Raw genomic sequence first — 27,645 nt, 5'->3', positions numbered from 1 at the left:
TTGCAGAACGTGTAAAAGAACTGGGTCTGGGATCTCCCTTTGAGACAGCTCACAGCCAAGTAATCAATATGCCTGGGAAAATGTCCATCTATGCTTGGTTGTTCATATAGTTGACGAATGACGAGTGTCTTTCTGAGTTTTTGCCCTCCCAATTTCCCAATAAAAGTAATCAATATTACTCATCTTCTTCTCTTGTGAAATGAATGTAGGCCTACATATTATGAATAAACCCTTAGTTTAATAACGTTTATTTATTTTCTTCACTCATTATATTTCCCTACCCTGTTATCCAGCCTAATCACATAGAAGGTATATGTTGAAGTTTACGTTTGAATGCATTAAACGGTTAATCTCTCCACTGGAATGATCTGTAATGGACTCGATGACAGACAGCAACATAGGAATATATTAGACTGGTTCTCTATTTGGGGTCTGGGGACACCCAGGGGTCCTTGAGGGGGTTACAGGGTCCTCAGCTAAGTGATTGATATTTGATAGACAGGAACCAATTGGAGCCTTACAGGACTTTAGGCCTACAGTTAAATTAATTGAGTATTTTTACATTGTAGATTGTGGTACATGCCATATTTTTAATATAAAATCATGAAATGGGGGTTCATGAAATGGGGGTTCATGGCCGAATGCATATCAAACAAGTGACCATTGAAATTAAAAGCCTTGTTTCTACTGTATACTACAGTACTTTCTTATACTTACAATGTAAGTTGTAACCTTAACTACTGTGCCAACTCACTCTGGGCAACTTATTTCCCCCGCGGGGTGATAATGATATATATCTAAAAGTATATTAAAATCACTGCTATAGTAGGCTTAGCTTTGGACATAAACAGGCACAGGACATGCATGGGATGGTCAACACTACTTGAATACTGTGAATGAATAAGATTGTTATTGGAATGTTCATGGGTCAGCATTGCCAATTATGGCCATGAGTTTAACCAATATCAGATTGAGACAGACAAAGAGGGGAAAACAACTTCCAATTTCCATTAAGTTTCCATTAGGAGTTTTTTATTCATCAAAACAAATGGCATGTCCATTCATAGTTTACTGTATAACAATACACATCTGTCACAGGAGCAGTGTCTTTTGATCCATTGTTGCAGAGTACAACTCCTCATGGTCATCACAGTATTTCCTCAAAAGCCACTATCAAATTAGGTACTTCCATAACATCAGAACTAGTTCTAGTGTATGAGGTTAAAGCAGAATCCTGTCTGTGTAAACTTTTTTTTTAGTTCAAAACAAACCCATAATGTAGTCATGCAACGTTCTGCCCTCTGATACAGTGCAGTGTTCAGTCTAGAAATCTCTTATCTAGGCAGCTTTAGGCAGACAACTAAAACAAAACTACAGTTTTAAAAAAACAAAAGAAAATATATTAAAAACAAATGGGGAAAATATAAGAATGATTGATAGTTTAGTCTGATTTTTTACATTCTCTTAAGGGAACAAAATGTTAAGTATTGTGGCTTGCTGTAGAAGGGGGAATCAATGGGGGGGGGGGGGGGGGGGGGGCTACTGAAGTATCCAAATTAAGAGAAAATTCTACTTGTACAGAAAAGGAACTAGCTTTTGTGGGAAAGGTCACCTGAAATGGATTTGTTTCCCCTCATGACACTTAAAATCTGCACCATCTCAAGTTTCAAAGACATTTATGGTCATGGTAAACCATGGCACCAGTAGAGAAGAACACATCTCCAACTGACCAGCTCTTGGTCAAAATCTCCTTTATTTCTTTATATTTTTTTCATTTTTCGTTTTTTTAGTAACATCATTTTCAAGTTCTTGCAGTTCCCCCACCAACCAGTTACCATAATTAATTATCTACTAAACCTCACTGGACAGTTATCACCCATATCACCCAATCATTGCTTAGCTTCATCATGGTGTACCACTGAAGCAGGCATCCCCACATGTATTACAAAGTTGTGACAAATACAGTCAACAGCAGAAATGCATGAGAGGGGGAAAAACAAAAACAAACTAGTCTGCACAGTAGTTGCAGATTCCTCCCACATTCCTCAGCGATATTCAATAGTTTGCCGGCCAAGTGAAATGTCAGTACGGAACAGAGTGGCTAACAGGGTAGACTTGCTCACCACTTGTGACTAGGCTTCAGGTGTATTTGGCTTGGCTTGTCAACTTAACCTCCCAACGCATTTCAAAACTTTCATCACGTTAAATCAAGAGAAAATGCTGTTCCCCACTCTGCATACAGCAGACGTGTTAAATTAAGAGTCTCAATTACCTTGACAAGTGCCAACTCTTTTTTTTGTCACACTTTTGAAATTGGCTCCCGATGTCACTATTCTAGCCACTCACAAGGTGAACAGGGTCACAAAAACGTTTTAAGTTTAAACAAGGAATGTAAGACTCTTAAGTTGTACATGGGCACAACAAGTTAAGCGCTAGCATTTCTCCCATAGTGCAATTTTTTCATTTTATATGGGGTATTTTAGACTAGGAGAAAGTAGTGAGGATGCAAAGTTAGACATTGACAAGAGACAACCTGCCACATTTCTGGACTGTACTGCACACTTCAGAGATATGACTGCAAGATATGCTTGCTCATCATATTTAGCAACAGGGAGACTGATTCTTCATCTGCGAGGAGGTGGAGCGTTGACAGTTTCCCCCCCCCCCCCCTCCTCCCCAATTTTAAACTCATGAGTCAGCACGGACCGAGGACGCCGGTCTAACAACCTTGACTTTTCACCCACAAACCTGCCAGCAATAACCGTCACTGAGCTTCAAGGATTGGACTGCCTGTCTGCCTCCCATTCCAACGATACAACCAGGAAATGCTTCTCTTATCTCCCATACACTCAAGTAGGGATAAAATGCCAATATAGGCAGGCATTCAATTCCTACACAGTACAAAACCAGAGGCAAACTTATTAATGGAATTAACTTTTAGAAAAAACAAGAAACATGTAAATAGTATTAAAAAAAGAAATTTACAAACAAAAAAGTTAAAACCTTGCTTTCTAAGATCAAGTAAGGCAGCATAATCTAATTTAGTGGAAAGCCTGCAGCTAGCTAGACTTTCTCCCCCTGTTCATCTCAACTTATGTGTGTGTGTGTAAAAGAACAAAGTACACAACTGTACACTGTAAATCTTGTGTGTCAATTAAACTTTAAATGAACACTGAGGATTTTACTCTGTACTATATATGGCAATTGAGGGGTTGTGACTGCCCAATACCACCCAAAACATCATGACGTGACAGCACTCATGAACAGGAAGACTATACAGTATTTAAAAAACAAAAAAACAACAAGAGTAGATTTTACACTGATAATTACACATGATTTGTTATAGTCAATCTTCCTTAAAATGTCCTCAAAGTTACTATGCTTGTATGCATGGCTATAACCCTCTGTCATATACACGCACTGCAGAAGTGGAAACTGGAGGATAGAAAGACTCACACAGAGACAGAGAAAGAGAGCATCTAAAATGCATGTGGCTAAATCTACTAGCTGTAGTGTTGCCCTGCTAATTTTCTTGATGTTAAATACTGATTGGACCTGTGGAGGATGGAGGTGGGCTGACCAGCAGGGCTGTCTGTGAATTGGGGAAGTAACAGACTGGGTGTGGGTGGGTGGGTTGGTATGTATGGACTAGAGCAGTTGGTTTGGTTTTAGGTGGTGGAGGGGGCAGACAGGACAACAAGGTCCCGCAGGTTACAGCCCGCTCACACATGCTACGGAATGATTGCGGGAAGTTTAGTTAATATTTTGAGCCCTTTCACTAGACTAAGTCAGTCTTCATCCAACTGGAATCATCATCATCATCCTCCTCCTCATACTCATCCAGCGTCCATGTTGGAGGTCAGGATAATTTATTTTCTTTTTTTTACCCCCCCCGTCGGTCCTGATGAGATGGCTTTTCCGCTACGACGTTATCTTTTTCTCTTTTCACTTCGTAACCTCAGGAGGAGGATTTTGAACATGGAGGGTGGGGCCAGGAGAGTGAGGTTTTTGGGAGTGGAGGATAAGAGAGGTATAAAGGGGAGGTGGGGCTGAGGTCAGGGCTGTTGGTTGTAGAACGCAGACCTCACATGGCCTCAGTCCTTTCTCACTTTCCTGTTTCTGGGAGACCTTCTCAGCACGTCGTCTTCCAGGTTCTGGAAAGCAGGACACAAGAGTTCAACACCACATAGTGAGACTTCTGTTCAAGCCGACGACACCCCACGCAACCAGATAAGATTAGTCTCAGACATTCCTGGACAGGGTGTGGACCTTTAAGAGGCAGGTTGTATTTACATGTAGGCATTTACTGTAGCCAACTACCTTTAATCTTAGTACAATCAATAAGCTCCTTTTCCCTAATTAGTGACATTACAAGCACAATGATGTAAGGATCAGAATAGCAACAAATATTCCTTTGTCCATAAAACATGAAGGTCAGTGTGCTTCAGATCTTATGAATCCAGCAAGCACTTCTTGGTATAACTCATAAACCAACTTAATGGAAAAAGCGGCACTCCAAAATAAAAGATGCAAGGCTGGCTCATGTTCATTTGCGAACGCCGACGTGTTTCGGCTAAGCCTTCTTCAGAGCAGACTAAAAAGTAGGAAGCGCACCTTTTTTCGTTCTTTACTTCTTGGCATACTTTGTTATGTTATGCCCATGTTTTATTCTAATGAAGAAAAAGGGAATGTGCTCTTATCTTTTTGAGGGGCCCCAGCCTTAAGAGTATAGCCCCTTCTATGCCAGCTTTGTGTGTACCACATTTGAGATGATTTGATTGGTCAGTTTTGTGTGTTTGGTGTACCAAATTTGAGATGATTTGATTGGCTGAGGAGCACGGAATATGATTTAAGACGATAAGAGCACCCTTTTTTTATTGTTTAGGGGCTATAGCCCCTCCTATGTCCAGCTTTTGGTGTATGTGCACAAACAGCGCATTCTATGTACAGCTTTTGATGTATGTGTGCACAAACTTTGTCCTACACAAACATAAAAATCCCATTGACAATGAACGTTTCGCTCTGGGTAGGGCTTCAACCTGATTAAGCCCTAGACAAAAGGTAGGTTAAGTTCCACATATTCCACATCTTTGCAGTGACACATTGCATAATACATGCAATTACCAGTAGGTGCGTTTCATGGTAGTCATTGCATGTTTGTGGATTTGCATCTTTTAAAAAAAGAAAACCCCACCAGTATTCCCCCTACTCCCAAGTACCCCCTCCCACCCATAGAAAGAAGAGTAACCGAAAAAGAGAACTAAAGACTAAAGAAAAAAAAGAGGAAGAGAGAGACAAGGGAAAGACAGCATGTTGACTCAGCCTCAGATGGCATATTATGCTCCTTGTGAATTGTGACAATGATAGAGCAAAGTCTGCACCCTCGGGTGAATTATACACTTATCTAGTGACTCCAATGTGAGAGCTTGAAGTGAATCAAAGTGAGAGATGAGAGGCTGCCAATGTTGCCAATGTTTATAAGAGTTTTCAACAGAGCCGCGGACAGAAACTTTTCTAGTTTCAGAAATGACATTAGGTCCCGCAACCAGGATGTGCTTGAGGGAGGTAGATGGTTGTTTCCATAGCAGTAGTATACGGCGGAGAGCGATTAAAGGCAAATGAGACTATATATTTTTTTGTCTATTGTTCAGTCTGGCTCCCTCTTCAGGGACACCGAAAATAGCAATGCAAGGTGAAGGATCCACATTCATTCCTAGAATTTCAGAGATAACAGTAAAGAAAATTTAGCATTTTTAAGAGTTTAATTACCTCTCAATTACACTGTCGGCAATGTTACTGTCGCTGTAAATAGATAAAGTTACCATGAGCCTTTCATTACGAAGCCAAATATCATAAAAATCTGGTAACAGGGAATTTTTAATCCTTTTCCTGGACTCTCACCTCTTCAGTCTCATCGGCCTCTTCCTCCTTATCCCCCTCCTCTTCCTCTTCCTCTTTTTCTGCAGGACTTTCCTCCTCAGCTTCTTCACTCTTCTTTTCTTCAGTAGCTAAAATTACAGTTAAATACATGAGACACGTGCAGGCCTGTCACAAGCATTACATAATCACAATTAATTTGCATAACCGTCAGAAAAAAAACACTAATTCCACTGTTTTTTAATTTCTTTTGAAACTATAAAGTTATAAATATGTCAGTATTGTCTTTGTATGTTAAAGGTACTTGTCATATCTGTCCTGGCTGTGACATATTTGTTTACAAAGCCCAAGGGGGGGAAAAAAAACGAATGTTCAATGCTTAAAACACAATGAAATCGTTAATCACAATAATTGATATTACCGATATGAATTAATTGTCAAGTAAAATGCCATGATACCGAAATTAGACCTCAACTGCGGAATGCCGAGATGCCAAAAAAAGAGGGAGCTAAAAAAATAGTCTCCCCAATAGGTATTTATATGGGAGATGTATGACCGGCAATTACAGTTCAATTCATGTCATTTCCTTAAAAAAAAAAAAAAAAACCTGCAACACTCTGTTATGCTGTTCGTTAGCTTATTACACCTCAAAGATTAGGCATCAAATTGAAGAACAATTAAAAATGCATGAAGAAGATCAAGGAAGGAGTAGTTCCTACATGGACTGCTCTCCTCTTCCTGCTCAGCTTCCTGCTCAGCCTTCTCTTCTTTCTCTTCCTCCTCTTCCTCCTTCTCCTCTGCCGCCGCGGCCGCCTCCTCCTCTGCCTCCTCCTTCACGTCTGGCTGAGGCTCATCGGTCTTTTTGTACTCTGCTGCGGGCGTGGCCGGGGTCTTCTTCTGTAGGACAGAGACAAGAGGCGTTGGTCAGACCAAAAAAAAAAACAGCGTTTCTGAAAAGTGTCCGTTTGAAAATTCTTCGATTTTTCAAAAATAGCAGACCTACAAGACCTACATGAGCTTGTAGATCTGCTATTTTTAAATAGCTAAAGCATAACATAATGCTAACACCAAAAGGGGACCCCGCCCAAAATGGGTTAAACACAACACAACCACGGGAACACTGGTAGCAGGTTTTGCATTTCAGATTATGCCAAGCTAGCCACCCATTACCACGTAAACTACTACAGAATGCACAGTGGATATACAGGTGGACAGTGTTACGGTTACATAGCTTCTCATATCGCATAACCGAATTGGGAATTGGCCAAGAATAGAAGAGCTTTGCAGTTCATTACAAATCATTCCCGACACACAGGAACCCTGCATTCTCTCGTTTTGGGTGTGTTTATGGGCTGAGCATGTGTCCTCAGGCCCAATATGCCTGTTGTAAAACAATCTGTTCTCCAACTGTACATCCACATACCTGCTGCTACAGAGATGACCACCATAACGTTAATCTAAAACTGATGCATACACCAATGATTCTCAACTGGATATACACGCATACTAAATGTACACTTTAGACTGGCCACGGGAGACTAAGATCCAGTTCTGTACAATAGTACAGGATTATAAGGGACGGGATTTCGACGTTGATGTCCAGACAATCTTGTGAATGAAGTTGTTCATTGTTGTAATCCGGTCAGGACGTCATATCATCAACTAGTTGAGAAACATTGGTTTACACTATCGATAACACACTGTAGGGGAGTGTAACCATAACTCACAACAGCACGATTAAGAAGACAGGAGAGAATCATTACAAGTCTAACACAAAGAAAAGTCTATGCTATAGTAATCACCAGGCCAGTCCCAGCTGACGAAGTATTTTGGCTGCTCGGTCCATTTAACTCTTCTTGTAAGCTCGTGAGGCTGAACTGAGATTGACTTTGGTTTGCAGAGCACTGTGGAGAGTCAGCAAGACCCCTCAAGTTACACTAGTCAGCAACAGACAAAGGACTGCATCAATCCACCCATTAAGGGTTAATCTGAGTGCATGTGAATGCACATGTAAAGTGAGTGTTATGGTGGTTGAGGATGTGTCCAGTAAGTAAAATGAAAAAATAAAAACAGACAGAAACAAAACATATACAAGTATAAATTAACTGCCACATTAATGTTATCCAGTGTGTGCATGAGAAGGTCTATGTGTATAAAACTGTGTCTAATAGTGAGTGAGTGAGAGAGAGAGAGTGTGAGTGTGAGTGTGAGTGTGAGTGTGAGTGTGAGTGTGTGTGAGTGAGTGAGTGAGTGAGTGAGTGAGTGAGAGAGAGAGAGAGAGACTCTGACCTTGCCAGTGCAGCAGAAGACAATGATCAACACGAGGGGTATGGCCACGGTCAGGACATACACCACCCACAGCCAGGGACGCTCCTCAGCTGCACTCATCATCTGGGTAGCCAGGCCGGGCTAGAAAGGAGACAGAGGCAATCCACAAAATAAATAAATAAATAAACTTAAAGTTAACACCAAAAAAGAAGAAGGAAAACTAAGACTCCTACCTACATGACAAAAAGCTTCACTATAACAAAAATTTAGCAAAATATTGTACATGCTGTGCATGGGAACGCATGAGCATTACACACACACACACACGTGCGTCGTGCGCCCAATGCTTTCTACACATCCAGGTGTGAGCGTGTGAAGCGTGGTTGGTGATTATGGGAGGCATTATGAGAGGCAGCCTGCCAGCCATACACTGGGAACCAGGGCAAAAGACTAATGATGTACAGAACAAACTGTGTGTGTAAGATGTGCTCTGTGACAGAGGGACGGGTATACAGAATACAGTGCGAGTAAGGTGGGCAGAGGAAAGAAGTAAAACACTAAACAGAGTAAGAGAGAAGGAAATAAATGACAATTATCAGTGAACTAGAGAACTACCCGGATAGAGGGAATGAGAGTGTGCAAGAAGAGTGAGAGCAAGCGTTCTAAGTGCGCCGCACGTCCTGAGTGCAGGGGAGCTTTGCAGCCAACATGCCAGGCATCCCAGGAATCCTCCTTTAGGAAAAAAAACTCCATCATGAGGGCAGCAGGAATTTTGATGAGCGATGGCTCAACTAACTGCTAATCCCTGGATACCAGCCAACCCCCTACAGCTCTAAGTCAGTATAAACTACCCCCCCCCACCCCCCCATGTAATGGCCCTGCAGCAAAAGAAGAACACCACCACCTAGTGGCTATGTGTGTTTATGCAGTGTAGTGCGTGTGTTACAGGTCTAGCTTTAGTGTGAAAGAACTGCACGGCAATGTTGTCACTCAATACCGCTGTGAGATAGACTAGCTGTAATTGCTTTAAGCAAACTTGTTTTCTAGTGTTCTGCACATAATTGCAATTGAATTTAAAATGAGTTTTCCTTTCACGCTCCCATTTGCAAAACAACTGTATTTAAGAGAGGTTGTCTGTTGTAAATGGTGCATAAATATAGCACTTTTATTCAAAGTGCTTTACATAGGCACCAACCTGCACATTGGGAGCAATTAGGGGTTCAGAGCCTTGCTCAAGGACACTTCAGCACCGACTCTGGGAGAGCCAGAGATGGACTCCCATTCAGTCGATCTACCGGCTGCGCTACCCGAGCTAACGCCCCCGTTTTGCATCTCACGTATTGCTGCACAAATGTACAATGTTTTAAGTACCAGTCCAGAACTTGTGTTCACATTTTGATCACTCATGTTGCTCATTTGGGGTATTCTCGTTATCTTTGTTGGCCCACCCTGTTTACAGTACATCACGCAAAGGCCTTGGATTGCATGACCAAGAGTACCATACTCTTCATTGAACCATTCTTTCTGCCTGAAGCAGACAGTTTGAACCTGGCTGGTGACAACAATGTACATTTGTAAATCAGTGAAAAAAAAAGGATCAAGCCTGTTTATAGCAGTAATCTGATTAACTCGAAATGTCTCCAAAAACAGCTTTTTATAGCAACGGCTCCAGTCAGTCAATGGTTGGAACAGCTCATTTGGCTATGGAGACAGTGCTAACCACAGCGTCGTCTATTCGTGTCCTCCTCTGGGGAACGGTCCCAAGGCCTGTTGGAGCCTTGCATCATTAGCTCATTGGGTCGCTGCATGCATTGCTCCCTGGGCTGATCGTTTAACAAATAGTACAAAACAAACACTGCAGGATACAAATACCGTCAGCAGTCTGCAACATGATCTCTATCAGTGGAATAGAGCTGCATTACGTAATATGTAGCACACATGCTCCTTTGTTTTAAACATTTATTTTATATTAAAATATTCAAAGTGGTACTATACCAATATATTCTAAATATTACATTTATTCCTTAGCGTCGGTCTAAGCAAGCTACTTTTCTCTACTGATCCTATAGTTTCCCATAGTACTCTCACTCTCCATGGTAGCTGTCCACCAACTGGTCTCATTAGATTTATTACTCCAGGTTTCTATGCAGGAGGGATTTAAATCATATTAGAAGAGCCATTCATCTTTAGTCTACCACGACACACGGTCGGCGTCGAACATGAAACCTCAAAGGAATACTGTGTGGTTGATGTTGACCAAAGACATACTGTATATGAATACAGCCAGCGGGGACATTTTAATCTTTTGGGGGGAAAGATTAATGGCTCCGACATGATTAACAACCCCTCTGTATAGAAGAAAACTACGGGATAATTTAGAAACGGGTCTCAATAGAGCACAGACCTCCACCAACGTGGCAGTTTGTCTATAAGGTGTTGCAGTGCATCCCCTTCACATGTGTCCTAACTCCTAACCTCGCGTCGCGCCAGGCTTTCCACCTCGGAGGAAAGCCTGGTCTGTGTTTCTAAATCTCCATGTGATCCGGTCTAGACCAGACGGTAAAACCTTGTAGCAACTGGCAAAACAAACGAAAGACGTACTTGAAGAAACGTGTCGGATTCATACGCTGCATCAAGGCTTTTATTGGGTAGGCCCTGAAAGTATGATGGCCTTGATCACAGAAAAATGTTGGTACTTCCGATTCCACTTTGTGGTTTCCTGCCTGATAACTACAAAGTAATGACTACAACATAAAGACGTAAATTACCAGCCGCTCCCTACTGGCTCATAAACCCGAAAAAGGAATACTGTGTCCAGTGACTGAATTCTGTGTGGGCCCTTGATAACCTTGATGTTGTACAGTACAGTGCCACTCAGTTCAGAAGGGACTGATTATTTTCTTCTTTCTTAATTGCGCTCAAGATATTATCTTGCTGGACAGATGGGGACAATATTTGGGGTTCAGTACCCTGCTTGGCGTGTGTGGTGTGTGTGTGTGTGTGTGTGCGCAAGGTGTGAGGTGTCAAGTCAACTTACATCTGCGGCTCCCTCGGCAGCCTTCTTCAACCCAAAGCCATCGCTGGTCCAGCGCTCGGCCGTGTTACGGTCGTTGGTGATGAAGAAGTTGTCAAAGAAGATATCGGAAGACATGGACCATAGCTCCAATCCCACGGCACTGAATGGACTCATCCTGAATGGGTGAAGATCCTCGAAGAAGTCTGGGTTGGCGATCTTCCTTGGTTTCCACACTCCCTGCAAGTGCAAAGGCAGCCAAATTGTTAATTATGAAACGAAACAATAAAACAACAAAAGCCACTTTCCAAGAAGAACACTGGAAAATAAACAATTGTGTCCAGATTGATCCTTCAAAATTGCTCATCACCCTAGCAATACTTGAACTATATCCATTACATGAATGGGGATCCTTCGTATATACACAAGGTCCAATATTTTATTCCATCCAATTCTACGCATTGGCGGTTCTCTGCCAAACACTACATTTTGTAGTTTTTTTATACATGGAATTAAATACGTGTACTAGAATATTATCGTCACTATACCTGATAGTTAGGGTTGTCAATCATGGGTGGCTTCCACTTGCCCTTGTACGAGGGATTGTCAATCACTGGTCGCTGCCAGGCCCCACAGCCTGGGGCTGCCTCACAGGCAGCGTTAGGGACCTGGGGGGCCTCCCATTCACCATCCATATCCTCATCCCTGGACACAGAGGAGAGACAAAGTGTAAGACAACCAGAGACGAGACGGAAATCTTTGAATGTTTTATGTTTCTAAGCAAAACTGCCATATTTTGTGCGTCTTCTTTTTAATTCTTCTGTGCTTCTGCTATGTGTGCGTCTGTCTTTCTCTGTACTGTATGTGCATCGGTGTCAAGGGCCATATTTTTCTACCTTAATTTGATAGCTTACAGTAAGTCGATAGGAAATGTGGGGGAGAGAGATGGGGAGTGACACGCAGCAAAGGCCGTCGGGATTGGGAGCGCGACACGCTGTCAGGCTGGATTAGCAGCCTAGGTGCCCGGACCGCTAGGCCGGCCCGGGCCAAGAGCTGTGTGTCTGTTGATGTTTGTGTTTCCGAGTGCGTCTATGTTTACCAGTCCTCAGGTTTGACAGCATCAGGGTCACCGTGGTACTCGGGCTCATCGTCCAACCAGCCGTCAGGCTTCACTGCACCTTCATCAGGGATCTGAGCTGGGGCGTCCTCATCCCTGAACAAACAAACATCCTTTAGCCAGCTTATAAACAACCACCATTGTATTTGCAGGTTTTGAATGTACTCGGATAATTTAGTTATTAATAGCAATGGATTGGCTGAGGCCTGTTTGAACGGGAACAGGTTTTCAGAGAAAGTAGCTATATGCAAGAACATAAATCAATGCGTTCGGGAATAACAATAAAAAAAAGGAAACAACTAAAGTTATTGCTCATCATAAAAGGCATAACGCCTGGTAAAGAGCAGTTAGTCAGACTGAATACAATCTACCAGTTAGATTAGAAGGTTTAATTTGCTGATTGCGAGGCCCATTGATAAGACCAGACTGACCAATCCTCAGGCTTGGCAGCATCTGGGTCCTGGATCTTGGCCCTCTCGTCCCAGTCCTCTGGCTTGTGGTCATCGGGGTCTTCGATCTCTGCCTGGGGGTTGACCGGGGGCGACATGTCTGTCAGCAGGTTACCACTGTTCACCACCGTGTTATCCACCAAGATCTCAAAGCTGTTGTCTGGGTTCAGCACTAGGGGCAAAACAGAGGAGAGACAACAACATTGAAATGGCTGTCCTCTGCAGCAGAAATAGGCACAGGTCTCACCAAGTATGTAAGTAAGTGGGATTCAGTGTTAGAACATGTGGGTTTGTCTTACCCAGTGAGTACAAGTGGGTCTTTTTATCTGTATAGTATGAGCGGAGGTCGGCATCGGGTTTCTTAGCATGTTTCTCCTCAAACTCTCCCGTCTTTAGATTCTTGTGTCTGAAGATGAAGTGTAGCTTGTAGTCCTCTCCACACTTATCTGGTCCAAACATGATGGTGTAGGGGGTTTGGTCCCGGAACTGGTCCTGAGTTAGAACAACATTTTAATCACTACGCTTCCCAGCCAGCCTGTATACACGAATGCAGGCAAAATAGGCACAAGAATCACACCAATCTCTCCATAATCCCCAACGTTACCAAGACGGTAACGCAATCCAGACATCTTGCTTCTTCTAAGACCATAGTCCTTACATGTATCTTTGTGTCTGAACACTTTCCGTTAGGTCATAACTTAAACTGGCAGAGCCAAAAAGCACAAACGGCTAGCTGCTAGCCTAATTCCATTGAGTGCCTGGAGGAAAGGTGTGCGAGAGTCAGATGCCTTATTCCATCTAAAATTGAATCCTGTAAGTTTTCTTACCAGGTCAAGGTCAGGAGTCTGGGTCAGCAGTTTGACATACGCACCGCCACAGTCAATACCCGTCTGGAAGTTAACCTCATACCTAAGAGCAAAACAAGGACCCAGACAGAAATTAATAAATTATAAGATGGCACCAAAATGTATCTACTGTATTACTATGGCAAACTAACTAACTAAATTCACAACAAATATAATTTAATGGAGTGGTTCTCAAGAGGCCTTCAGGGCAGGGTTCCAAACATTTTTGCCCCAAGGAGCCCTTCCATTATCAATATGATGACTATTTATACTTGAACAATAACGTTGAACTGATTAAATATGTATTCCTTATTAACCCACAACGCTCTGTTTGGACCAGGTCATGCATATGATAATTTATTTTCTTTACCATGAAGCCAAAATAGCTGCAGTGGAAATATAGATTTTATATCTAAATTAAACAAAAATATGGTGTCGCTCAATGCGTTGTTGGCACCTTTTCTTTAGTACCGTGGTAAATTTCAGCATCAAAATCTCTTGAAGCCTACTTTATACTTTAGCCTTTTGAAAATAGCTGATCTACAAGCTCACAACACGTTGAATGGCAAAAATATGAGTCGATTCTTCAAAGATTTTGGAATAATTCTGACGTTTTTAAAAACACAAATCTTCTCTTATGGGGGTCCCTGGCACAAACCATTTTCAGATGACGGCCAAATACATTTGGGGGTACTTGACATGAAAATGTATAAATAATAAAATGTTTTAGAACCACTGATTTAATGGCAGTTATGGAAGCGTGTGTTGTTGAGTGTGTTCTAGTGCTGCACAATTCTAGCTCAAATGTGAATCTCGATTTTTTTTTATCTCACAAGAATTGAGATCACAATTCTCATGTTTTCCAAAATATTTCTGTAGTTGCTGAACATTTACTACATTCAAAATGTGGCACCTGGAGCCAACTACTGTGGCTTTAAACAGACATCAAAGTGTTTAACTTTGATGTTTGATGTACTGTCTGTCTCTCTTGTAGCAAAAAGTACCTAAAATGAATTGGACAGCCAACTAGTGCTAAATGATTCTTAATCAAATTTAGAAATGAGCTCACATAGGACAGTGTCTGAATCTAGATGTTTTTTCGATTGATGTGCAGCACTAGTGTGTTCCCATGTGGGTTGTGATTGCGGTGCATACACTCACTGGACAATGAGGGGCGTGGTGTCGAAGATGAAGGGTCTAAGGAGCTGGGCAGAGATGGCGTGGTGTTTGGCCCGAGACTTGAGGACCAGGCCTTTGTCCCCTGGAAGCTTACTGTCCTTCATCTCCTCAACTTCCCATTTACCTAGAAAAAAAAAGACAAGAGGTTTCACTTGCAACAGCCAACCAGGGAAAACAAACCCATTGACACTCCCCTTGTATTACTAGCTACTGTCTCTTTTGTTTGGTCACAAACATTGCAAAATGTTAACGGATTTGTAGATTTGTAGTTTTAACGGATAACACAGACACAAGGGACCATTACATCACATCCTGTGTGTTGCAAAATTAGGGGGTCTGTGTGACGTAGTCCACTTAAGCCTGTAGATAAGAACATTGCTCCACAGCATTTCCATTGGCCATTTGACCAAGAGAAGATGGCAGTAGGCTCTTATTACACTGAAGAAATATTGACATTACAATAAAGTACACAGATGACCATCAAAGGTAAATACACTATGCCTATTATGTAGGTCATATGATGGTGTTGCGGCATAATATAAATAGCAGCTCTACAGGCTACATGTGTTGCATCACAACACTGTAGATTTAGATTTTCACTATTCTTGAGCATTTTTGCCAATGACACTGCCAACATTTGAAAGCCGTTAAACACCAAAAGGGGTTCCCGTACAGAATGGGTTAAGCATTATGTTATACTTTAGCTATTGAAAAATAGCAGATCTACAAGCTCATAGCGCGCCACCGAGTGGCGCGCTAAGAGCTTGTAGGTCTGCTATTTTTGAAAATTCAAAGAACGACTGACATAGAAACATAGCTTTTTCAGAAACTGTCGGGATGTAGAAGACATTTTTAGAATCTGATCTCAGGTCAAAATGGGTTAAATGAGCATCTGTCTATATGTACAGTATATGTGGATCTGAATGATGGGTCCGTACCATCATACTTGGCGATGTCCTCATCAGCACCGTCCTTCTTGGCACTGGAGATCACCCAGCTACACGGCACAAAAAACAAAACAATGGAAAAGAAAACAAATACTGAGGTATAATGAAGAGTCTGTTAAGCCAAGAAAGACATGCTGCACTCTATGGGATCCACATGACTGAAATGAGTTGTGGTGACACCCATTTTGAGCGGGAACCCATTTTGGTGCTAGTATTATGTTATGCTTTAGCTATTGAAAAATAGCAGATCTACAAGCTCATAGCGCGCCACTCGGTGAACTTGTAGGTCTGCTATTTTTTGAAAAATTGTTAAAATGTGCCTCAAATCTTTCCGAAAATTGTCATGATTTAGAAAACTTTCGACGTCAGGCCTGAATGGGTTAATCCACAAGTAGTGCATCTTGTGTGTGTTGAACAATTTATGCATTTATTTAATTCTTTAAGTTTACAGTTTATATAGGGCCACCTACTAACATAACGGCTCACCTGTCCAATGTCCCCCGGTCAAACGACTCTGCAAAGAAATGTTCTCCCATAGGCTCTGGTGCTTTGTACGTTACCTACACAGTGGGAGAGAGAAGGCAAAGTTAGAAACGGAATTGATTAATCTAGCGCAAGAACTAATGATTTTCTTGGCATTATTCCAGAAAGTGGGCGTCTCTCTCACTCACTCGCCACTCTTCAAACATACTATGACCCGTCTCTTATCACGAAGCCCGATAGAACAACAGAGTGACGGAACAAAGCAGCAGTATGCTGGGCAGGCATCGGCTATTGTCGAGGTTTTTGTTGAGGGCATTTATAGAGCCTAACAAAGACCACAGATTCTAGAATAGCGTGTACACATGCCATATTATACCCATCAGAGAATAGTTTTAATGTTATGTTATTGCACCAGGGCCATCTTGGATGTAGCTAGATGTAGCCAAAACACCCTCGAGGCGATCGACAACAACGGGAGGTATGATTACTTCTAACGCGACTAGCGACAGGACCGCGACGGGCCGTCAAAAACATCATCTTTGGTTAGAACTGGACGGATTGATTCAGATCAAGAGTTATACACCTTTTAAGATTTTCGATCTCATCCACTAAAATGGGAGGGGGACCACTTTGGATGACGTCCCAACCGGAAATGACATTGAATGTTGCCCAACAGGGCGCTCCCAGCCTGTGGAGCGGTGCGCTCTGTTATGATATCATTAATGTTCCGTCCTGTGATTAATCTCCGTCCTGAGCGCAGAGCGTAACTATTTGATAGGACAGAGACCTCCGCTTATGCCGCTCAGGGTGTTAATATTTTGCCCACCACAGACCATATTTTAATTTGTAGAAAAGCAGACAAGAGCAGAGCAAGAGAAAACAAATTGTACTTTTATGTACTATGTGCACAAGATGCAACAATACATTTTTTACTTTTAACGTTGGTCTTGAAGTGCCCCTCAGACTTACTTTGGGTACCGCTGGCGTTTTAGGAGCGGCGGGGGGCTCCTCATCCACCTCCCCCTCCCCCTCCGGCAACTCCCCCTCTTCCTCCTCGCCGACGTCCAGATACCGCTCGTCTTCGATGTCCATGTCGTCGCCGAGGTCTTCAACCATGTCAACCTCCTCGTCGGGCTGGGCCAGGGCCACGGGGGCCAGGCTCAGACAGCACAGGGCCGTGACGAGGAGAAGGGCAACACATAACCTCACCTTCTGCTCCATAGTCTGTGGAAGAAGAGGAGGACAGAGGAGCAATTATTCAGCTGCTCCCTTCATCTGGCCTGGTTGTATGATAGCACCATCTGGTACTAGGGTCTAGTTACTAGTATAAAGGTGTTGGGGCTGATACTAATAAAGGCACCGTTCCATTATGGTCAAACGGGACCAGAAAGGTGAAAATGTGTACACTCAGTTATTGGGGTCCTTGAAATTTAAATGTTTGAGAACCACTGCACACTAAATGGAACAGACTAACAAAGCCTTAATTAGTATCATCGGTAACACCTGTGAAGGAAGTAGGGAAGCGGCCACGAAAGTAGGAATTACGAAGAGTTATTCTGTGTGCTTAATAGCCCAGTATTCAGCTGCTCTTTATCTGGCCTGGTTGTATGATAGCACCATCTGGTATTGGCTATTTTGCCACAGACCTGTCATGTCACCTAACCCTTATCTGATCTATTGGGATGTTACATTGTACCAGATAACACAGGCACAAGAAGGGAAAATTACATCCTGTGTGTTGCTAGATTATTGCAGTGGTGGTGGTGGAATAGTCAACTCAAGCCTATAGACAAGAAAATTGCTCCACGGTATTTCCATTGACCAAAAGTAGATGGCACAGTAAGCTCTCATTAGACTGAAGACATAAAATATTGTCAGTATTAAGGTTGCAACGATTAATCACAATCTAATCGATTAAATTAGTTGCCAACTAATTATGTAATCGAATTTCTTTTGCAATTAATTGTGGCCGTTTTTCCACTTAACCATAGTTTTTCCAGTGTTACTTTAACTAAGCCAGAGGAGTGAGCCATCTCTCTTCAGTCAGTCTCCCTAATCAGTATCACAAAAGTACACAGACAACCATTGAACGTTAAAAAAAACACTGGCTCTTAGGACACCAAACGAAAGTAGTTTCCAGACAATTATGTGCCATGGAGACTATTGACTTTTATTGGTGTCTGGGGGAGGTGAGGGTGGGAGTGAGCTGCAGATCAATACAGTAGTAACACCACTGATGTACTAATTTGTTTGTTTTACCTTTCAAGGCAAATAGGCCATACAAGATAGGCGATACTTTAACTAAAAATAACCTTTTACTGGTTTTTACTGGTTTACACAAGTTACTGGTGAAAGCAGCAATCTATTGATGTGCAGTGTATGTGAACCATTGCCACTGCCAGGCACACAGCCGCCCCCTACCCAGGGTTTCCCTGGCACCAATTGCCATGGCAACGAATGACCACCCATGGGACATGCACCCTCAAGCCCCTTTATCCTTAATGAGATTAGGTCCAAAGAGATTACACTGCTGCGAGGCTGGAGAACACACCATTCACAGACAATTTACTCATCACCCTTAATAATTTTAAGTCTGTGAAGATTAGTGCCTAATCATTACACCTCACCAACAAACACAAATGACGTATTCATTATGTATATCAAACAACTAGGGGTGGTTAACAGCAGTGGTTTGCCGGTTTTAAAGATACTCAGGGAGGCGCAGCAGTAGAGTAGTTTTCTGGACTGGTAGCAGGTCTGGTCTTCCACCACTACACAGTAAAATTCTCATTTAGACATTTAGATGGGAACGCGCGATGTGGCTACGCAACATTACGTCAGAGGAAAATGGGCCAGTTAAGGTTTTCCCACGTCATTCTCTCTACACACATTCTTTTAAAGATTAGTTTCAGGGTTGGGTATTATGGATTATACCTGTATTTCAGCCTAAGGCTAGTAACCGTTCATTTTTATGAAATAAATAAAGCTGTCGGCTAACCAGTTACCACAAAACTACCTATTATAGACACCCAATACACATTTCCACAGAAAAAACATGGCCAGGCCTGCCTTTGAATGAAATGTTGTTTATCAACAGTTTGTTTTTGGAAGCCTTCCCAGGTCTTGACATTGGTTTAAAGTGTTATGACACTAGAGACAGCAGTGGCTATAGTTCAGACATACAATCTAGCCTAGAATATCATGACATTCCTCTAAGCAATTCATCCATCCTTCTGGGAAATTAGCTGGCTGTTAGGCCAAACAGACAGCTAATTTAGTAATTTGCAGATGCACCACTGAACAACAGTTTAACATGATGCAACCACACCTATATTAACTTGGTGCCGATATCATACCCAGCTAAAAATGCACGCTGTTCACCTAATAAGATTAACCAAAATAGGATTAGCAAGGCAGGCTAGACCAAAGGGCTACTATTGCACTGCAGAGCAACGGTGAGGAGCAGCAATAACTGTCAGCTTTAGCCACATTAATCAGCTTGACCAGAAACTACTAATGTCCGCATTTCAATTATTTAGTCCTACCTACAGGCCAAGATCAAAGCAGGACCTAGGACAGAACATCTGGATAAATTACACCAATCCACGGAGCACCACACACACACACACACGTATTCTTGTTTCCGGACAACCGCTGTATCGGGGACACACACACACACACACAATTTATATATACTGTATTTCATGCATACTGCATTTCAACTGGTACTAGGCATAGAAAATTACAACCAGAAACATGCTACGTTCTGGCTGTAGGCAGTATATAAGCCTAACTTCAAATAGCCAACCAACAGGTCTTCCTTTGGCAGCGTCGCAGACTGGTAGTGAATTATAGATCTAAAGGCTAAATAACACAAAACAAATATTAAGTTACAGGATGCTGCTGTATCGTGTGGAAGATACTGCCGCTTATGGAAAACTACATAATGTTCAGGGGGGTCAATTAGGGCTGTAAACTAACGGCACAATGCATGCATTCATAATTCGGTACAGGGCGTTCTGTTCTACACAGCTGTGCGTGTGTACTGATCAGAGTGCGGAAATAAAAAAGCCTAGGTTTACCTGCTTAACTACAAATCCGAGTTCCCACATGAACATATTGGGACATTTCAGAACACCACGCTTGGCCCTAATGGCGCGTTCAGACGACCATGCAAAAAACGCATCACAGCATAATTTGCGGCAGCTTCACGCATCATAGCTTCACGTTGCGGGCTTCCATTGACAATGAATGGCAGACTGCATCGTTTCATCTGCCTGTGTGACTGAACGCAACATAAGCGCAATCAGATTAATTACGAGAGCTAAATATGATCCTCTGACTCCTCTTGCAGAGGTAATATATTTTTTTAAAGGCCTCATTGGGAAAACTCCATTGTATCCGTCAGAGATGTTGTCTCGTAAAAATGAGCTGTACCAGATCTAATGACTGTTTTACTTGAAATACGTAGGGCGTACACAGAGTTTGGCAAATCCTCTTTTAATGCCCCCCTCCCCACCCTTAACGCCTGGAATACCATTCACACATGTTAGGCTCATTAATCAGATCCATTTTATTGCACAGTTCAAATCCATAATTACTTCCATTAGTTCCATTGTGTATCCCTGTTTTCAATCTACTTTTAAGTACATTGTGTATTGAGAACAAACACAATGTAACATGATTGACTATGGATTTTTATTAGTATCTAATAATTCCATCTTTGGGCAAAACCAATATCAATCAATCAATATCACATCAGTGATTCACAGGGAAGCAATGCCATGCCAGACCTGTTCCTTCTCAGTTCTTCTTGACTCCTGTGTTTGAATCTCATGGTTTGTCTAACAGGATAGACCCTCCTGATGAGGGTTCAAGGACCAAAATGTTGTTTATTAATAAAAAGAAATGTGCACATTCCAGACAGTGTGTGGGATCACTATTTAACGCTTGGATAGGATTTTCCCATTATCCCACGCACCTGTCGTTTAAGTTCTTAAGGTGTGCATCAGCATTCAGCCAAGCTGTTTTGACACGACCTGAATTTCCCTCTGGGGATCAATGACCGCGTCTCATCTTATCTTAACCAACACCACAACAAATGCCTGAAGGAAATAAGGTTGCTCAATCGTATCTCTGCCGTCTTGGCAACAAATCCCCATTCGTTGTTGAAGTTTTGCTTCAGTTAACCGAGTAAAGCAGATGCAGCATGCATAAGTCTACAGGCTGAGCCTTTGTTAGACATCTGTTGCTTTTCCACAGTACGCTTCCTTTCCTAGGCCCTGCCAGCACCAAGAGATGAGACAAGAAATATTCAGTACAGGGAGTTGATAAAGGAAGTCACCTATGATGATGATCATAAGTAGGGACCAACTGACCACAGCAAGCCTGAGGGGGCTGCAGAGACATATGGGTGTGGGCTATAGGGGTGTGGGGGGGGGGGGGTCAGTGAATCCGCAAACTGGCTTTGCCTGTGTTCTTGGGAGTGGATGCGGGCAGCCTGAGGGTTGTGGTCAGCAGCAGCCCTCTTGTCTCTGTGTATGTGGTGGTGGTGGTCTGAAGAGAAGGAAGGGAGTGGTCTGGGGATCTCACATATGTGCTTCATGTGTGTTTACTTGTCTTACACCCATGCATGCGCACACACACCCACCTCCCCCAATTCTTTGCCTCAGTGGGTCAATATATTTAAGTGACAGATGGGTCACACGAGCATGACTAACGGGGGATGGAAGAAGCCAGGGTGGTGCACAAACCAGTCAATATCCAGTCAACAAACAAGAGTAATGCAAGGCAGCTGCGAAACCATACAATTGTACTGCTTCACAAACAAAACTACATTTTCAGCCAGTGCACCGCAGGGGGCACAGAATCATACAGCACTAGTACATTCATCTCCGTTGAAGAAAGAAGCGGAACAGCATGTGCCCTCCCCCACAGGTCAGAACCTCAACCCATGTTTTCTTGGTCCTTCAATTACATCTTTCTTTCAAGAAAACTACAATATAATAGGCCCTGGGTGACTCTATAAGCAAAGGCTAAAACACTGACCTCGGCTGTCTCACAATGTGCCTTGGGAACAACTCGAGGAGGACATCATGTCTACACATTGGATCTATACTGGCCTGTTGCAAACTCTGGGGGGGGAAAATAGGGATTTCCAATGACACAAGTGTGGTCCTGTCCTGTGCTGGAGGCCCGCAATTCAAGTTACCCAACAGGAAAGGTAGACAGGTTACTATTTAAAAGTTGGCAAACAATCATTACCTCGCTTCGCTGAAAAATAAAACACTAGTTTACCACATCCTGTTGTTCTTGTATAATATTCACTATAAATGCGTCACTTGTGACTGAGGTCATTTTAACGCAATAAAAATCAAGACATTTAAATCCATAATACACCTCATTCAAAGGTCAGTAGTACACAGTGGTGCTATGGTTGAGTTAGGTGACACTGCAGCTGCAGGCGAAACTGGTCAGACTACTACATACATACCTGTTATACGTAATCCCTAAATTAGAAGAGCATGGCAAGTAGTGATTGTGTTAGCACAGATAGAAGGTTCCAGATAAAGATCACACTAGGGCTGGGTAATATCAAATATCACAATATTCTTGATATGGGGACGTGATATTGAAATTGTGTCGTTGTGTGAGCCTGTAGATCCGCTATGTGCATTATTACACTACCCCTCATTAAACACAGCAAATAAGCTGTGTTTAATCATGTCACCCGGGTAGAGAATCATAAACACCCAGGCAGGGAGAAACACAAGGATACTTGTGTGGTAATTGTTGTTTTAGCAGATTAATCGCCCGAGTCCATTTATATCCTTCTTTAACATTGAAATTAGCAGCATGACATGTGTCATAGACTTGTGATGTGCGTAATGTGATGGACTTCCAGTTTTTTTCCCTCGCCACTTTCCTCCCCCCTCAAGCAACAGTAAGTAGCATCAAAATATGAACTAATTGGGCAGACATTAACCAGCGTAGATAAGCTAACGCTCCTGCAATTTAATACGCCTATCCAATTTTCAATCTAATTGCTTGATCTAAAGTCTTGTTTTCGCGAGATCGCCATTTATAATGCATTTGATCTGGCTTTAGGCCGAGAGTCGAGACTCTTAATTCGATTCTAAAACACGTTAGCTGAGTATTGGCCATAGTGACGGGCTAACTAGGATTACATTGGATAAATTAGCCACATATAGCAATCTTGCTAGCTTACTTGGCCTATGCTTAAATAGCGCTAGCATGACATTCAGTGCTAACACCATTCAAGAGCTTTTTACTGGACACGCAAAGGATCAAGATAGTCAAACCGAATGACTTATTATTGTGCCTGGGTAGCATTTCAACCACACGAGATCAAAAACGATCATTTAGAAGTGACATTTTGTCCGTCATTTACTTACCTCCTGCTTGGCGACGTGACTGTGACCAGACCACCTGAAACTACACAGACAGAGGGGGATCACGTGTGGGAACTGTGGGGAAGCAACTCCGGATCTAAGAGCCCGCCTCTCCGCGTCGTTGATTGGCCGATGAAGCCAGAAATGTGACGTTTTTGCTCGACTGGCAAGTGTTAATTGGCTCCGTGGCGTGACCGTCAAAATGAAAAGTCTCCGCCCACTAATCTGAACCTCGTGGACGGCGATGATTTGTCCAGCTGGAAGAGGAAGCGGCCGCTCATTGGCTGGCGGTAGTAAGAGACTGAAAATGACAGAGGAGAAGATGATAACTTGAAATCTCCCTTTTTTGGCTTAGATTGAGATTCATGATTAATCAGGTTAATTAAAAACCCATCAAGAAATGAACGAACCGGTCAATAACATTGCTCGGCGTAATCATCTCATCCACAATCCACTGTGATCTGAACTAAGATCTTAAATTGAAATCCACCCAATTTATTCCACTATTATTGTTTTAGCATGTACTGCCACTCACTCACTGTTATGATATTGTCCATGTACATCTAAGTAGCCTAAGTCTGTGTACTGAACTTGAGATACAGTGTAGGCCTACTTGATATGTGACAGGACAGCTTGCATTTGACTTTATAGCAATTATGTTTCACTGCCTCCATTGTATTCTTGAGATGTGAGGCATCTGTTAAAACTTAAATGGCGCCCATATATATTCAGCCTGGTATGCCGACAGTAAGGTCAGCCATGTACATCTTGAGGTCAGCCTTGCACATCATATCATGCCACGTTCCTATGTCGCATATCTTCATATCTTGCTGTCTCGTCACTACGATCCAGCACTATAAATATTCCCTGTCTCTCTAATAAACTTTGAGAACCTATGGTGTGACAGTGATACTGCCTCCGCCATATCTCATTATTGGTTCTCCCGGGCCCGTCGCTGTACTGACAGAAGTACTTCAACTGGATCGCCACACACACGACACACCACCCAGCCTACACACACTGCCAGCCTGTCAGAGCCAGACAGAGGGTCCTTTTAGAGATCACAACACTCACCACATATTTTATTTGCTATGTCATAAATATTATGCAAGTTCAGTTTAGTTATACGAGATACCCCAGAGATCACCCCAGGGACATTAATGTATTGAATGATAATTTAAGCCTAGCCCATTCCATTTATTGTCTAAGAGCCATAAAGATGATGGGCCAGTCAATGGCTAATTTAAGAATTGGAACTGAATGATCGGAGGTCGGAATTATGAGCAGCGCTCTCCGACAAACCACTTACCATATATACAAAATTGCTATACAAGCTTATTATACAAATCTGTGTGGTATAAATGCACACTGACAGGTGTGCATTTACATGGCGCTTGAGTCAGTATTTAGATATTTGATAGGCATATTAATTTGAGCTGTTCCGCCCCCTTCCTATACAAACCCATTGTGACACCTGCCTGCCATGCACTGTCAGACTCACCATCAATAAAAGTACAGCATAACAATAAGCATATTCTTCAGGTGGGGGTACATTTTCTATTTGGACAAATATTGCCTATACATACGTGGGGGCTGTCAGATATTGTATAGTAGTAAATCATTTACAGAATAATTTACTGTTGTCTGCCCACTGCTGTACCTGATTCTGACAACAGCATGAAATGCATGAAATATGAAAACATTCAATTCTGTTACAGTACTAGTATGAAGGATTCAGAGGTGGAAAGTAAGTTAAGTAACTATAAAGTACATTCACTGTAAAGTCAGAGGACCAACCAACCATATCATAAATTGTGGTAAACAGAGTCTCTGTGAACATGACACCAGGCTCTATAGGGCAATGCGTGGTGTTCCCCCAAATGTCCCAATCATTTGTTGACGTGGGAAACTGGATTTGTAGTTCAGCAGGTAAAACTGTAGGCTTTTCTTTGCACTCTGATCAGTACGCAGCTGTACAGTACAGGACAGGACAGGACAGGACAGAACGCCCTGTACCAATGTACACATTTGAGGTAGCTGGCCTACTGGAGTATTTCAAAATTTCAATACTTCTACCGCACGACGTCTCACTTTTAATCCATTATACGAAAACTTTAGTTACTAGTTATTTTGTTGGATTTGGATTATTATTACAAAACACATGCACTTACCACTTCAGCCCTAAATATATTCGGCCATTTGAAAATAGCAGATCTACAGGTTCACAATGTGCCGCATCGCGCTGCAATTGTGAGCTTGTAGATCGGCGATTTTCAAAGAATATTTTGAATTTGTGAAATGGGACATTCTGCACAATGAGTATACTTTTACTTTGGGTATACTTTAAGTACATTTTGATGCCAATACTTTTGTACTTTACTTTTTTTTTTTTACTCAAGTACACTTTGAATATCGAACTTGTATTTGCGTAACAGATTTCTACAATAGGGTATTGATACTATTACTTTAAGTACAACAATGTGAGTACTTCTTCCATCATTGCATGATGCCACAGAGAGTGCCATGCAGTCACCAGTCAGTAAAGTCAGTGCAAAGCCGTAATCACACAACCACTTTGTACCCTGGAGGAATGCGAACCCCCATGTGACCCAGACATGTGACAGAGAGCCACCACCAGATGAAGTGGCTGACACATTTGTCGCTTATAATGTGGCTTAATCTGCCCGTTAGGATTTTACAAAAGCTTCATTAAACAACACTTAGCAGAAAAGCTGTATTCTGATTTAGTAATCTCTGGGGAAAGTACACTAGACTACTACATAGTAATACAGCATCAGCACTTCATGTACAGTACAGTACAGTTGCATAGGCCTACTGGATGAGCAAAATGTGAGCATAAAGGATGTGGAAGTAATTATTTGTACTTCATTAGTACTTTCTACAGGTAGGCTACAGTACGTTTTGATTTAGAGGAGGGGAATGCACAATAAAGCTATTATTTACATATAAATTAAATGTACCAAAGAGCAATTTACTGTATTGTGATTTTTCTATATAAATAGTCTACCAATTTCTCGATTGATAGCTGTATTTTGTTCTTTGATCTAAAACCATTTTCAGAGAAATAGAAAAGTTTCCCTAAAGGTCTTTACAGATAACATCATACTTTTTATTAAATTATCTATAAAGACATTGCAGATTGGGCAACCAAATGCTGAGTACTTTAAATAAACAATACTCCATTATCAAATGGCCATTTCAAATTCTGTCTTTATTACAATTCACAGATTGGATAGAAGGTAACATCATTAAATATAGTTTATCTAAATGATACAAAATACAACACAAGATAATAGCAATGCATTCCAGTGCATCTTACAAGAAAAACCTCTGTATTTATCTTGGTATAGGCAGGTTAGAGAATCATGGGGTACTCACCCAATAGTTGCACTATTGCCCATACTCCTCCATGTCCATGAACCTATGTTGTACAAAGCACACTGACCACCTCAAATGAGTATCTGGAGACAAAGTATGTTTGGCACAGCCCCCAGTTTTGGCTAGCAAAAGTAAAACGCTAGCATAAGTAAAACTCTACTGTACTGTAACCAATGTGTGCCGACTGTGCTCACAACTCAACAGAAGCTATCGTTTGCCACATTGTACAGCAAAAATCCTCAGTGTTCATTTATCCATTTGTAACCCAAGAGTTTACAAATATTCCTTTTTGAATTTGTACACTCTCAGCGAGATAAATGAACACCCAGGATTTTACAGTGTGATGAATTCAATTTCTTGATGCACTGAAACGGAAACTGGAGTATGAATAGGCCTTAAGCCAAACTACGTTGGAATTGGGGTCAGCAATTAGGTGGAGGTGGTGCACAGTGTCTGTCTGAAAACAATGGCATTTAAAATCATATATTTAACCAAGTGTGTGGAAGTCATTGAAGAGAAATGTAATGAAACACAGAGAATTGAGTTCTGTGTCTGTCCCGTGCTCGAGTGGAACACTCCACTGCAACCAGTCAGTGTAGAGTTTGGCTCCAGCTCTTGTAGCCACAGTGGGTGTGTGGTATAGGTGGCCACCAGGG

At 42.1% G+C, this 27,645-nt stretch overlaps 2 protein-coding genes across 2 annotated transcripts in view; both read right to left on the bottom strand.

The window, feature by feature from the left end:
* Positions 1-1,734: 1,734 nt before the first annotated feature.
* On the bottom strand, positions 1,735-23,666 carry canx (calnexin). Its single transcript, XM_080774171.1, has 15 exons — positions 23,594-23,666; positions 17,148-17,402; positions 16,182-16,255; positions 15,687-15,745; positions 14,731-14,872; positions 13,552-13,633; positions 13,024-13,216; positions 12,707-12,896; positions 12,258-12,371; positions 11,707-11,863; positions 11,183-11,398; positions 8,167-8,286; positions 6,597-6,774; positions 5,902-6,008; positions 1,735-4,154 (listed from the first exon to the last, which is right to left on the bottom strand). The coding sequence occupies exons 2-15, from the start codon at positions 17,397-17,399 to the stop codon at positions 4,095-4,097; spliced, it is 1,944 nt and encodes a 647-aa protein (XP_080630297.1). The 5' UTR covers positions 17,400-17,402; positions 23,594-23,666; the 3' UTR covers positions 1,735-4,094.
* Positions 23,667-26,803: 3,137 nt separating this feature from the next.
* Positions 26,804-27,645, bottom strand: part of mgat4b (alpha-1,3-mannosyl-glycoprotein 4-beta-N-acetylglucosaminyltransferase B) — a 183,262-nt gene continuing 182,420 nt past the window's right edge. The window contains exon 15 of the mRNA XM_080773691.1: positions 26,804-27,645. This exon is cut by the window's right edge and continues 1,382 nt beyond it. The gene's annotated coding sequence lies outside the window, so the exon portion shown is untranslated.

The sequence above is a fragment of the Protomyctophum bolini genome, assembly GCF_963924005.1.
Source record: "Protomyctophum bolini genome assembly, chromosome: 10".
In the NCBI taxonomy this organism is placed as follows: domain Eukaryota; kingdom Metazoa; phylum Chordata; class Actinopteri; order Myctophiformes; family Myctophidae; genus Protomyctophum; species Protomyctophum bolini.
The sequence above is the reverse complement of the archived record's forward strand: the minus strand, read 5'-3'. Positions and strand labels throughout refer to the sequence as shown.